This window comes from Musca vetustissima, unplaced genomic scaffold (assembly GCF_032173495.1).
Source record: "Musca vetustissima isolate MV318-11 ecotype Yass unplaced genomic scaffold, APGP_CSIRO_Mvet_v1 utg545542, whole genome shotgun sequence".
NCBI lineage: Eukaryota > Metazoa > Arthropoda > Insecta > Diptera > Muscidae > Musca > Musca vetustissima.
This window is the reverse complement of record NW_026879796.1, coordinates 451-13,347: the sequence shown is the minus strand read 5'-3', so window position 1 is coordinate 13,347 and position 12,897 is coordinate 451. Positions and strand designations below refer to the sequence as shown.

At 31.6% G+C, this 12,897-nt stretch overlaps 1 protein-coding gene across 1 annotated transcript; it reads left to right on the top strand.

Annotated features, from left to right (window-relative positions):
• Window positions 1–4,389: 4,389 nt before the first annotated feature.
• LOC133324950 (amphiphysin-like) lies at window positions 4,390–12,446 on the top strand (the record flags this gene model as incomplete). Its single annotated transcript, XM_061533777.1, has 6 exons — window positions 4,390–4,540; window positions 6,210–6,400; window positions 6,464–6,739; window positions 6,810–6,891; window positions 6,962–7,069; window positions 11,673–12,446. Coding segments are annotated over 6 exons (1,582 nt in total), but the record flags the coding sequence as incomplete, so codon positions are not given.
• Window positions 12,447–12,897: the final 451 nt, after the last annotated feature.

Below are 12,897 nucleotides of genomic sequence, written 5' to 3'. Positions count from 1 at the left end.
TTGATCCTCTATGAAAAATACCTTCAGTAGATCATCATTGGATCCGACTATATGCCTTCTATATGCATCAACTTTAAGGTACTCTGTAGCCGGAAAACCTTTTAAAGGCCTCCTGTAAACAGAATGTCACATTACAGGCTTTTTCCGAATATAAGTCTTGATTAAATAATAATAATTTGAAGACCTTTTGGAGGTTATATATCTTATAGATCTCCTTACATATCTTATAGATCTATATGCCTTCTATTGTTAAAGTCCGTCCATTTTTATTTTCCGAATGTGGATCTTACAGGGTCATTTACAGCAGCTTTAAGGTACTCTGTAGTCGGAAAAACTTTTAACACTAGAACGCCGAAGGCAGTCATTTTGACCGCTTTCCAATTTCAAGTACAAAAGCAACTGTGCATTTAATGACACTTTTTTTAAAAATATGGTGACTTTTTGTACCTCACAGAATTACGTTTATTATAAAAAATTCACCAAATTTTAAAAAAAAGTGTCATTAAATGCACAGTTGCTGTTGTACTTGAAATTGGAAAGCGGTCAAAATGACCGCCTTCGGCGTTCTAGTGTTAAAGGACTTCTGTAAACAGAATGTCACATTACAGGCTTTTTCCAAATATAAGTCTTGATTAGATAATAATTGTTTGAGCACCATTTGGTGGATATATACAGTGGTGGCCACAGAATTAAAACATTTACTGTGGTAAACATTTTTTGATCAGCCCTCGATTCGTTTGAAGTATTTTTGAAAATTTTTTAATTCAGAACACTTCGATATACTGCACTTAAGAGATTTAGTGTGGAAATGGAAAATTATTTCATGCAATTTTTCCATAAATAACGGTTTTTATGAAAATACATCGACTTTGAAGTGGCCATATAATTAAAACATTGTGTAATTTTTTACTTTACTGCATTTTTTTTTTAATATTTTTTAAAAAAGCTCTTTAATTTAGTTAAATTATGTAAACTAAGCACCGATAAAATCATTTACTGATAAAAATTTTTGAAAAAAATCTGTAAAATCTATCAAAATTGCCAACAATTTGTACAGTACACCTAACATTCAGAAAATCACCTTTATTATAGAAAATAAAGGTCCGAATGCACCAGAAATTGCTAGAATTAGTAAAAAACAATAAATAATTCTCAAAATAAATAAATATTTGAAATAAAAACTCAAAAAATGGGAATTAACCTAAAGGAACGATTCAATTTCAATAGCCTTTACTGAAGAAGGCCGGAATATTTTTGCAGTATGTGAGAAAATATCGATTGATATTGGTATTTATTATATCAAATCGATTGTTCGAGTAGTACAGAATATATTTAATCAAAAAATTTATCAGTCACAACAGAACGAACAGAGATCAACACCTATGTTGACGAGAAAACGTTTCTGGTACACAGCAGCATGTTTGATGGTTAACTCTTGACCCTTCAAATCTATTGAACATGACAATATTTTTCCAAAATAATATTTTTTGGAGAGAATAATGCCCATTTAATCTATTTTAGCCTAAAAGAAAGAAAAATTTTACAATTTGACAAATATTTAAAGTCTTGTGTTGAGCATCAAAAATGCTGCTGTGTGGCGGAATCTTTTACTCGTCAACATAGGCATTGATCTCTGTTCTTTCTGTTGTGACTGGTATATTTTTTGATAAAATATATTCTGTACTACTCGAACAATCGATTTGATGTAATAAATGCCAATATCAATCGATATTTCCTCACATACTGCAAAAATATTCCGGCCTTCTTCAATAAAGGCTATTGAAATTGAATCGTTCCTTTAGGTTAATTCCCATTTTTTAAGTTTTTATTTCAAATATTTATTTATTTTGAGAATTATTTATTGTTTTTTACTAATTCTAGCAATTTCTGGTGCATTCGGACCTTTATTTTCTATAATAAAGGTGATTTTCTGAATGTTAGGTGTACTGTACAAATTGTTGGCAATTTTGATAGATTTTACAGATTTTTTTCAAAAATTTTTATCAGTAAATGATTTTATCGGTGCTTAGTTTACATAATTTAACTAAATTAAAGAGCTTTTTTAAAAAATATTAAAAAAAAATGCAGTAAAGTAAAAAATTACACAATGTTTTAATTATATGGCCACTTCAAAGTCGATGTATTTTCATAAAAACCGTTATTTATGGAAAAATTGCATGAAATAATTTTCCATTTCCACACTAAATCTCTTAAGTGCAGTATATCGAAGTGTTCTGAATTAAAAAATTTTCAAAAATACTTCAAACGAATCGAGGGCTGATCAAAAAATGTTTACCACAGTAAATGTTTTAATTCTGTGGCCACCACTGTATCTTATAGATCTCTTTACGTATTGAAAATTATTACTCAAGAATAATGTTGCCATCAGTATTTCCCCATCACTAAACTATTAACTAGTCTACAAAGTAACTTATTGTGTTGTTTTTTCAATAAAATATTATTGTTATTATTGTTACTAAAACAATTTTAATATTTCAAAATATTTGAACAAATGTGTTCCTTTTTTTCTGAATACTCTACAAAGTTGTTGTTTTTTATTTCTTAATACATTATCGCGGCACCTTTTCTTTGCGCCCATCTCTCCTCCAAATACCGAAATACATATTTCAGACATGTTTTTGCTGCTGTTGTTATTACTGTATGCGGGTCTATACATTAATATAAAATATTTGCGTTCTATAATAGATGCAAGCTAGCTAGATGACTGGCTGGTTGGCTGTGAGCAAGCAAAACCCCAAACAGCGCCAAAATAGCGCTGTATAGTCGTCGTGGCTGCTGTTGTCTATGTGCGTTTATTTATTTAGCGTTTTTTCGCTGTTTGCTTTTAAATTTAGCACAAAAATACTAACTGACTGAAGCGATACGATACGCGACGACTTATTCCCAATCTGTTTGTACACAGCACAAACACACGCTCTTGATACACATCTAAGGAGCAACATTAGCTAGCAAGTGCAGCTGCCCGCTAGGCAAAAAAAAAATGGAACCGAAATACCACCCCTCTTCCTTCATAGCCAGGCATTTGCCATGGAAAAGCATAGATGTACATAAGAATGTGTGTATATATTTTGGGCTAACTGAAAATGATGGAATCGATGCCAAAAAGTCATTATTATTAAGTATTTGGGAAATTTATATTTTTATTGACAAATTGGGAAATAGATTTTGGGGAACATTAAAATAAAAAAATATATATGGGACATTTTTTGACGGAACAAATACATTTGTGGCAATAACCTAAGGATCGGTTTCCGAACATTGCCTAAGAGAAATTATGGCTTCTAGAATTCGTATGGGAAGTTTGAACATACACTTGTGGCCAAAACTAAAGCAACTAAACTAGCAAGTTTAATAAATGCCGCATAACTTTTTCAAAAGTAAAGATATCATGTTGGTTTTTCGTACTGATCAACAAAATGTCATAGCAGTAAAAAATACCCCTTTAAGAGTTCAACGGAATTTGTGAGGCGGTTATCGTTGGATATGAACTCTAGAACAGAACGTTAACGAGCTTTCTGAAAAGAATCGTCTTTCGCAAAAGCTCACCCGACTCAGTGCATAAATATTATGCATAAATATTATGTGTTGAAAAAAATTACCGTGAGAAAGTCCAAAAATTAAAAGCTCATGCCAGAGTATTTGCAAGGGTACTAGGAAGCATTGAGGATGGTCAATACTGGTATTGGGCTGTTTTTTTTTTTTCTTTTTATGGAGTTCGATATATTTACGAGATTTATGAAGTAATGGAACGGATTGTTTATACAAATGTGTTGAAAAACGCTATGGTTCCCTTCCCCAACGAAAATATACCGCTTGTTTTGGTGTTTTAGCTTGACAATAACCTCCAAACATACACCGAAACATGTCAAAGATTGGTTGACGGAGTCAAAAATCAGGGTTTTTTTAATGGCCCACACAATCGTAAGATCTTTACCCTATAGAAAAATCTTTGGAGTATCATAGATAGCAAAATCAAAAGAGTTTCACAAACAGACATAACCTCATCCCAAGGGTTCAGGGTGCAAGTAATAGTACACCCAATGATCAAATTGAGTATTTTATTAATTCAATGCCTCGTAGATGTGCTGCCGTAATAAAAAATAAATTGTATGCCATCGATTACTAGCAAAATTTGCTTATTTATAAAAAAATCCAAAAGTTGCTTTAGTTTTGACCAAGCGAAAATTATGCCAATTTAATTTTCCATAGAATATATTTTATTTTAAAATAAATTTTGTGTTTATATTTTTTGTTTTTTAAAAATGAATAAATTGTAATAAATAGGTATACCTATTTATTTCTGAAAAAAATTTTGAAATTTTGTTGATTATTTTTTCTTATTAAATATTCCTATTCTAATTGCCAATTTTTTCTCCTTTTCAGATTTTACAAAATTTGGGTAAAGTTGATCGTACTGCAGATGAGATATTCGATGATCATTTGAATAATTTCAATCGCCAGCAACAAAATGCCAATAGATTACAAAAAGAATTCAATAACTACATTAGATGTATAAGAGGTAAGTAACGCGTCATGTTCTCCCACAACATCACGCACCTCTACATCCACATTTTGCCTCCTTATTTCTCTCCTACTCTTTCTTCCCTATATTCATAATCATATCTCTAGTTTCCGCACCCTATTTTATTTTATTTTCAATATTTCTCCTTTGAGTTGCCTTTTTGTCTCCTTTATCAAAATTTTCCATTTTCCTCCATATTTTTTTATTTTCCTTCTTAAACTTCTCCCGCTAACTTATTTCATTCTTTCTTATGTCTATATCTCCGATAATTTATTTATTTTTTCATCTATCCTATTTCTTAACTTATCCCATTCTTTCTTATTGCTATCTCTCCGATCATTTCTCCTTTTTATCTGTCCTATTTCTTAAATTTTCCTTTTTCCCGTCCATCCACCTCAATCCCATTCAATAGAAGAGAATAAAAGGATTCCATCTTATCATTACCTCCTGTCTTCAACTCATCCCACATTGCTCCCTACCCTCCGTACATTCTGTGTTTATCTTACTCTTCTGAATGTTCCCGTTACTTCTTAGTTTTGTTCCATCTCATTTCCCATTCTCTTCAATTTTAATTTATTTTTACTCTATTTTTGACCCCATCGTCCATCACGATTGTCGATTACATTGTCCCTATCTCAATCTTCTACCGTTGTTTCTTCCTTTGTTTGAGATTCGGTCCCCATCGTACTCTTTCTCCCTACAATTCATTTTTATCTACCTCTATTTTATACGAAATTTCCTTATTTCCGTGTCCACTACTATTTCTATTTTTGCCAAAATTTAGCCCTCCTTATTTAAATTTTCTATATGTCCGTCTTACCGTCTTACCTATTTCTCCCTCCACTTTCTTACTCTTCCTGTGTCTATTTATTCTCCTTCTTTTATTCGTCTTTACTTCCTCTGTAGTGTTTCTCTTCCCTTACTCCCTTTCGTTTCCCACGCTCGACTTCCTTCCCAAAATTTCCTCTCTTTCTATATCTCTTCCTTTTCTCATTTTATCTCCGATCCTTTTTTCTTTATCAATCAATTAATAGTCAACTTTGTTATCTTTATTTATTCCATTACTCTCCGTTTTTTTTTTTTCAATTTTTCATTTTCTTATATATCTCCTCCCTCTTTTATTTTCCTTTTCCCTGTCATTCTCTTCACATATTTCATACATTCATTTATCATATATCACACTCACTCCTTCATTTCCTTCTACCTCTTGTTTCGCCTTATCAGTCTCTCCACATATTTTCTTTTTTTCTAATTTTTCTCTTCCTCGAAGTCCACTCTTTCTTTCCTCTTTTTTTTCGTTTTTCCTTTGTTGTTCTTTCTTCCTCCATCTTTGCATGTTTTTTCCGCTATCTCCCTTTCTCTTTTCCCATTTCATTTATCATCTTCCTTCTTTCTATCCACTTCCGCATTTAAAATCTCAGGAATATCTAACCCCTCTGGGTCCTCATGTTTCCTTCCCAACTTTTTGACTTTTCCCAATTTTCTTCTTTCAAATTTTCTTACAAGTTTATCCATCTTTACCCACTGTTTCTTCCCAACATTCCACTCTTCACGTATTTGCTCTTTTGAAATCCATTAAATTCCCATCTTTCTTGATTCGGTTCATCTGCCCACTATATACCGATCGATATCGATTATAATTTTTTTTCTTTAATTTTTGTTACAGCTGCACAAATCGCATCCAAATCCTTGATGGATGCCATTTTCGAAATTTACGAACCCCAATGGAGCGGTTATGATGCTTTAAGTGCACAAGTCCAATCGGCCGAATCATTATGGCAGGATTTCTCACACAAATTGGCCGATCAAGTATTGATTCCATTGAATACCTATACAGGACAATTTCCAGAAATGAAGGTAGTCAGACAAGTTTTTTTTCTTTTCATAATTTTTCTAATTATTTTTCATCTTGTCCCTTAGAAAAAGGTCGAAAAACGCAACAGAAAACTTATCGATTACGATAGTCAACGTCACTCGTTCCAAAGTCTACAAGCCAATGCCAATAAACGTAAAGATGATGTTAAGCTGACCAAGGGCCGGGAACAATTGGAGGAAGCCAGACGCACATATGAACTATTGAACACCGAATTGCACGATGAACTACCGGCCTTGTATGAATCAAGAATATTGTTTTTGGTAACCAATTTGCAGACTCTATTCGCCACAGAACAAGTTTTCCACAATGAAACGGCTAAGGTAAAGGTCTCACGATTTTAAAATATATTTGTAAATCAATTAATAATAATTTATATTTTTATTGTTACAGATCTACTCCGAACTTGAGGCCATTGTTGACAAATTGGCTACAGAATCACAACGTGGTTCAAATACTTTGAGAAAAGTGACATGTAAGTCCCAATTGGTTTTTTAATATTTGTTCAATACAATTTAATTTGAATTAAATTTTTATATTTCTAGCCAATGCCATTAAAGCTTCCAGTCCTGTACAATCACCAGTCAAACAAATGAACGATGCCAACATCAGCAACAGCATTCAATATCAAAATACCAATGGTTCTACCAATCGTAAGTATTGCTTAAAAAAAAAACAATAACAAAATTTGTGTAAAACGAGGAAAAACAAAATTCCCCATTGTCCAAATTTAGTTGCTTAATTTGTAATTTTTTGCAAACAAAAAAAATTATTTTTGTAAGATTTTTGTTGTTTGTTATTTTTTAATTTGTTTTTGAGTTTGTTTTTTATTTTGAATTTTAATATTTTTAATTCGTTTATTAGACGTTGTTGTTTTTGGAAAAAAAGCTATTAACTCAATTTGTTTTGGTTGAAAATTTTTAGTTTATAATTTTAATTCCATTACATACTAGAGAATCTTTAAACAAATTAATGATTCTCAATTCTCAATTTATTTTTAGAAATTCCTTTTAATTTAACTGAAAAAAAATTTGATTTTGTTTTATTTTCTTTGCTTTTTCCCCCCACATTACTATTATTATTGTTTCTTTCTCTTTTTTTGTGTATTCTTGTTTTAAAATTGCCAAATAATAGTGAATTAATTTCAAAAATCATAAACTGCAATATACAACATACATTCGTTTCCATAACCTTTGCAATATAAATACGATATCTTTTGAAATGATTTTAAATTTATAATTTAAAGCTTCATTGGAACATATATATCAAATATAGCTTGCTAGTTAAAAATAAAAATAAATAATAATTTTAACCACATGTAAATTTCTTGCTTTCAAATTATTATTGTTTCTATTTTTGTATATATAATTGTTGCATATTTTTTTTTTTTTTTTTTTTTTTTTTTTTGCGTTTAAAGAAAATTTCAAAAATGTTACCCATATCCTCTTCATTCAACCCTACTGAAATGATACTTTGAAAAATTCCCTCTTGACCTTATCCTTTTATTGGTTTTATTTCTAGTGAGCTTATAGTCATCCTTTTTACAAAATTAGACTGGATCACCGACCATGTGGTATTCTATTCAACTGCCAGAGTAAAGTTCTCATAAAAGTGTAACGAACTTAAACCCAAGTCCAGGCAAAATTTCGCACCATTTGGCCATTCCTCTAATAACAAACTATTAAAAGAATCAGACCCATGAAAATATTTTAGTATCCGTATATTAGTATTCTTTGGACCAAATTCGTTTCAGCCAATTTGGAGTCATCTGTCTGCCTGCCTGGGTGGCTGATGCGGACGATTACTCTCAAAGGTAGTAACCAATTTCATCTAAACATTGCACATCGTATCAAGTTCGTAAATCGGGAATATCGGTCCACTCCTTTAGCACCTCCTACACAAAATTGTCAATATGAAAATTAATTTTGTAATATAACATGCGAACGGGCTATCCGATTTGATTTAACTTGGTACAACCTTTTATCTTTACCAAGCCTAGATCAAGTCCGAAGATGGGACCCATTGGTCCACTCCTTCTGATACATCCCCCACAAATGGTCAAAATTTTCCATATAGGATAATTGAATTTGCGATTTGAACCAAACTTTGTAGAACGTATTTTCTTTACCAATCCCAGATCAAATCCGAAGATAGGACCCATTGGTCCACTCCTTGTGGTACCTCCCACAAAAAGGGTCAATATTTCAAAAACTTGTAAATTTTATAATTGAATAACCGTTTTGATTAATATTAAATCCTAAACCTCTTTGACAAAAACATAACTCATTTAAAGCGAATAATAAAACCTTCGCAAACCATAGGCTTGAGGACATATATCTGTCGGCAACATCGACTGACCCTTTTTTTACTTGTTTTCCTAAGTTTAGATTCTGATAAATATCGGTCAACCTTTTGGTATAAGACCTTAAATATAACGGTGGACCAAATTGTCGGTACTTTGAGGACTTTGGATACATTTCCAACCGATTGACTTCAATTTTTATACCCTGTACCACGTGTGGTGTCACACTGTAGTATATACCCTGTGCATACATTAGTAACAGGCAAAAGGAAACGAGATAGGCACATGGTTCCATCCGTCTGTCTGTCCATGTTAAATTGTAAAGAAAGTACATATCGCATTTATGGTCCAAATTTTGTGAAATTTCACACAGCTCATTTCTTTGACCCTAGGACGAGCCCTATTGAAATTGAGAAAAAAACGGCTCAGAATTAGATATAGCTCCTATATATATATATATATTCACCCGATTTAAGGTAAATGGCCTTACATATCTTTCGTTTTTCACAAAATTTGTCATATCGTATTGAATTATGTCTAGAATTATGTGTAATAAGTTTGGTGAAAATCGGTTCAGTTTTATATATAGCTCCCATATATATTTTCATCCGATTTTATGTAAATAGTGCACCAAAGTCCCTAAATTTCTTTCGATCTGCACGAAATTTGGCATTGCGTACTGAATTGAGTCTAGAATTAGGTGTGCTAAGTTTCGTGAGCATCGGTTCAGATTTGGATTTCTTCCGATGTTATTTAAATTGTGCACTATATATATTTTCCGAACTGTTTGGGTAACAAGTTTATCTACCAAACGTTTTTCAATATTGAAGTAATTGTAGACCTCTATGTATACTCTACATAAGCCTTTTCGATTTTTAAATGCAATTAAACATTCTTATAAGCCATCTGAACCCAAGGTAAATGCCTCCTATGAAAATGGTGACGAAATCCCAAACCATCTATGAAAAAAATATTTTTGAAAATTTCTATTTATTATTTACAAACAAATTTTTATGATTTCTTTTATTTTGGCAATTTAAAATATACTCTAAAAAATTTAATTAGTATCAATAAGTGAAAGAAAAAAATCTAACCTCAATATTTAAAATACATTCCATAATCTAATATATTTTTTCACATCATTCGGCGGTGTGTTTGAAAATATTTATTTCATTTTGTAGAGAGTTATCCCAGTTGGTGTTTGTAGATTTGTTTGGGAATTAGACAAATTAAAAATCATAATTGGTTATATATTTATACTAACTAGCAGGTTGTAAAGGTATATAAAAAATCTATAATAGTAGAAAATAATAAAATAAAAATATTAATGCCATCAAACCTATAATTATCTTGGGTGGTCCATAAGTCGAATCGATATTTTAAGATATTTTAAGCATAAAAAGAATATAACGATGAATAAAAAAATCGAATTTTGAATCAAAATGATGATATAGGAAAAATCATTTTTTGAAAAGTGGGAGACTCGAAAATCGAGAAAGACCTATAGTTCCTTCACCAAAGTTGCTTAGAATTGTTCATAGAATCATCCTAGGGGTTGGAATTAATCGAATTTTTCGGCTCCATACAAATTGGCCAACCCTAGTGTACACACTGTTTCAATTGAATTTTCAATTAAAATATAGTTGAAAATATCATTATGAATTCTAATAATTATTTTTAACCCAATACTACATGCCAAGATCAGCAAAAATTAAATAAAATAATATAAAAAAGAAAACCAGTGGAAGGTTTTTAAGGGCTTCACTTGCACTTGTTGCGTTAAATTGTTTACCATTTTTCTATACTCAAGCGATTAAATTTGGCAGAGAATTGATTGGTATATTCATTTCCCCCCAAGTAATAAAGAGAATAGGCTTTCTCGTTGATCATCGTTTACTTGGTTTGTAAGATTTTTGATGTTTTCTATGATCAAACGTTCTCGCTTTTTTTGGTTATGGACATTTTTGCACTTTCTCGAGTTTTTTGATGCAGTCCTTTCAAGGGAAAGCAAGCTAGGCACTTGAAATGGGTAACACACATTCAAAGCTACAAACAACAACGAAAATACTATACAAAAATACTGTTTAAATATCCAAAAAAAACTTTGTATTTAATGGCTTCACACAAACGCCTAAAAGTATGCTTTAATTTTCGTACATTGTCATTACTGTTAGCAGAGCACCTTTGGCAATGAGGAACATCATCATAGAATAATTAAAACAAACAGTGAATGGAATGTATTTTATATAAAGAGGTTTATATATTTATCAAACTACCTACATAAATATTTATTTAAAAAAAAAATAGTATATATGCTTTGCAAAAATAAATACTATATTTTACTATTACTGCTTGCTGCTGCGCTGTGCATGACAACCAAAAACAAAATCAAATTTTTCTTTTAAATTAAAAGAACTTTTAAATTTTATAGTTTAGTATTTTTTAAATTTGAAAGTTGAAAAACCAAACAAAATAATAATTATGCATGAGCTGAGCTGAAAATGTTTTATTTTCTTTCTTTTTATATTCCCTACTTTTTTCCAACACTGCTGCAATATTACTTGACTTGATGGTTGTGTTAATGATGATGATGATGATAATAATAATCATAACAAACAAAATAATAATAATTATGATGTTTAATTTTATAATTTCGTTACTTTTTTTAATTTCGTTTTTTATGTAAATTTGTGTTGCATTTATTTTGTTTTCGTTTTTTTATTATTGGAATGTATTTAATTTTAATTTTTCTAATATCACTTGAAAAATAACACACAAATCAAAAACAAAACACATGTTTTTGTGCACAATTCTATTCAAATGCATCATTTCAAATTGAAAATCAAATCCCAAACACCATAAATATTATATGAACAAAAAATATATATACAATATTTCCAACAACAAATCAAAATAAAATACAAAAAAAACACACAAAACAAATCAAAAAATAGCACCATCACCAAGTACTTCTTCTACACAAGAACCCACCAGACCTGATAATGTTTCTCCAACACCAGAAACATCAGCCGCCGCCGCAGCTGCAGCAGCCGCCGCAATGCCACCTAGCTCACCCAGTGGTCCAAGTGCCGAGCAAAGAACAACGAGTATTGGCAATTTGGTAAGTGATGCCACCGCCGTGGATTCGAATACCAATACCCCACAACATTCAGTGAGTAATGCCAATGGCAATGCAATGCCTGAACTGGTGGCCAGAAGATCAACATCGACTAGTGAAGAAAAACCCGTAGCAGCCACTAGTGCCAACAATATGGAAAGCAGCACCAAAGATTTGGATAAGGATATGAATAATGCAACTAGCACAACGATAACCAAGACAGTTACAACTGAGGAGAAAATTACGAAAACCACCACCGATGGACAACAGCAACAGCTCAATGGTAATGAAAATGGCAATAACAATGTTGATGAGCATGAGGAGGCAGTTGCTGCCACTACCACAAATGGTAATGCTAACGATAGTGATTTAACAACTTCCCTGCCAGCCAGAGGAACCAAATCCAATAATGCCAATGCCAATAATATGCCTAATTCCAATGCAGCCGCCGCCGCAGCAGCAGCAGCCAGTGATGAAAAACAATCAGGAGGTAATAATCATTTGAATCATGACAATGATCTGAATAGAAATAGAAGTAGCAATTTAGTTGAACAGAGTAAAAATCCCTTTGAAGATGATGAAGATGAGCAAATCTACGAAATACCCAAGGGTGAGTACCTAACGTTCTTCTTCGTCCGTTTTACTCTGATGATGGTTGTGTCTGTCTGTCAATCTCTCTCTGTACGTTTTGTATCTCTCTGCCTGTTGTCTGTTTCTCTATATATATGGAAAACTATTGAAATACAAATCTGGGTTTCACAAATATTTAGCCTGTGGCTGTGTGATATGCCTAAATAATGTATCTCTCTGGGGTATTGTGATTGTGTTTTTTTTCTCATTTCTCACTCTCTATTATATATTGTCCTGGCCTGTAATATCCTATAAATATTTCTTTCTTTTGTTTCATTTATTTGTATGTATGTATATTCAAAATTTAAATTATGTATAAATACATGTGTGGTGTGTATGTTGAATGAAATCTGGAAGAGAACATATATTTCCTCTATCAAAGAATGGATCGGGGAACTTTAAGAGATACTTTTCTATATTTATGTAAGTGC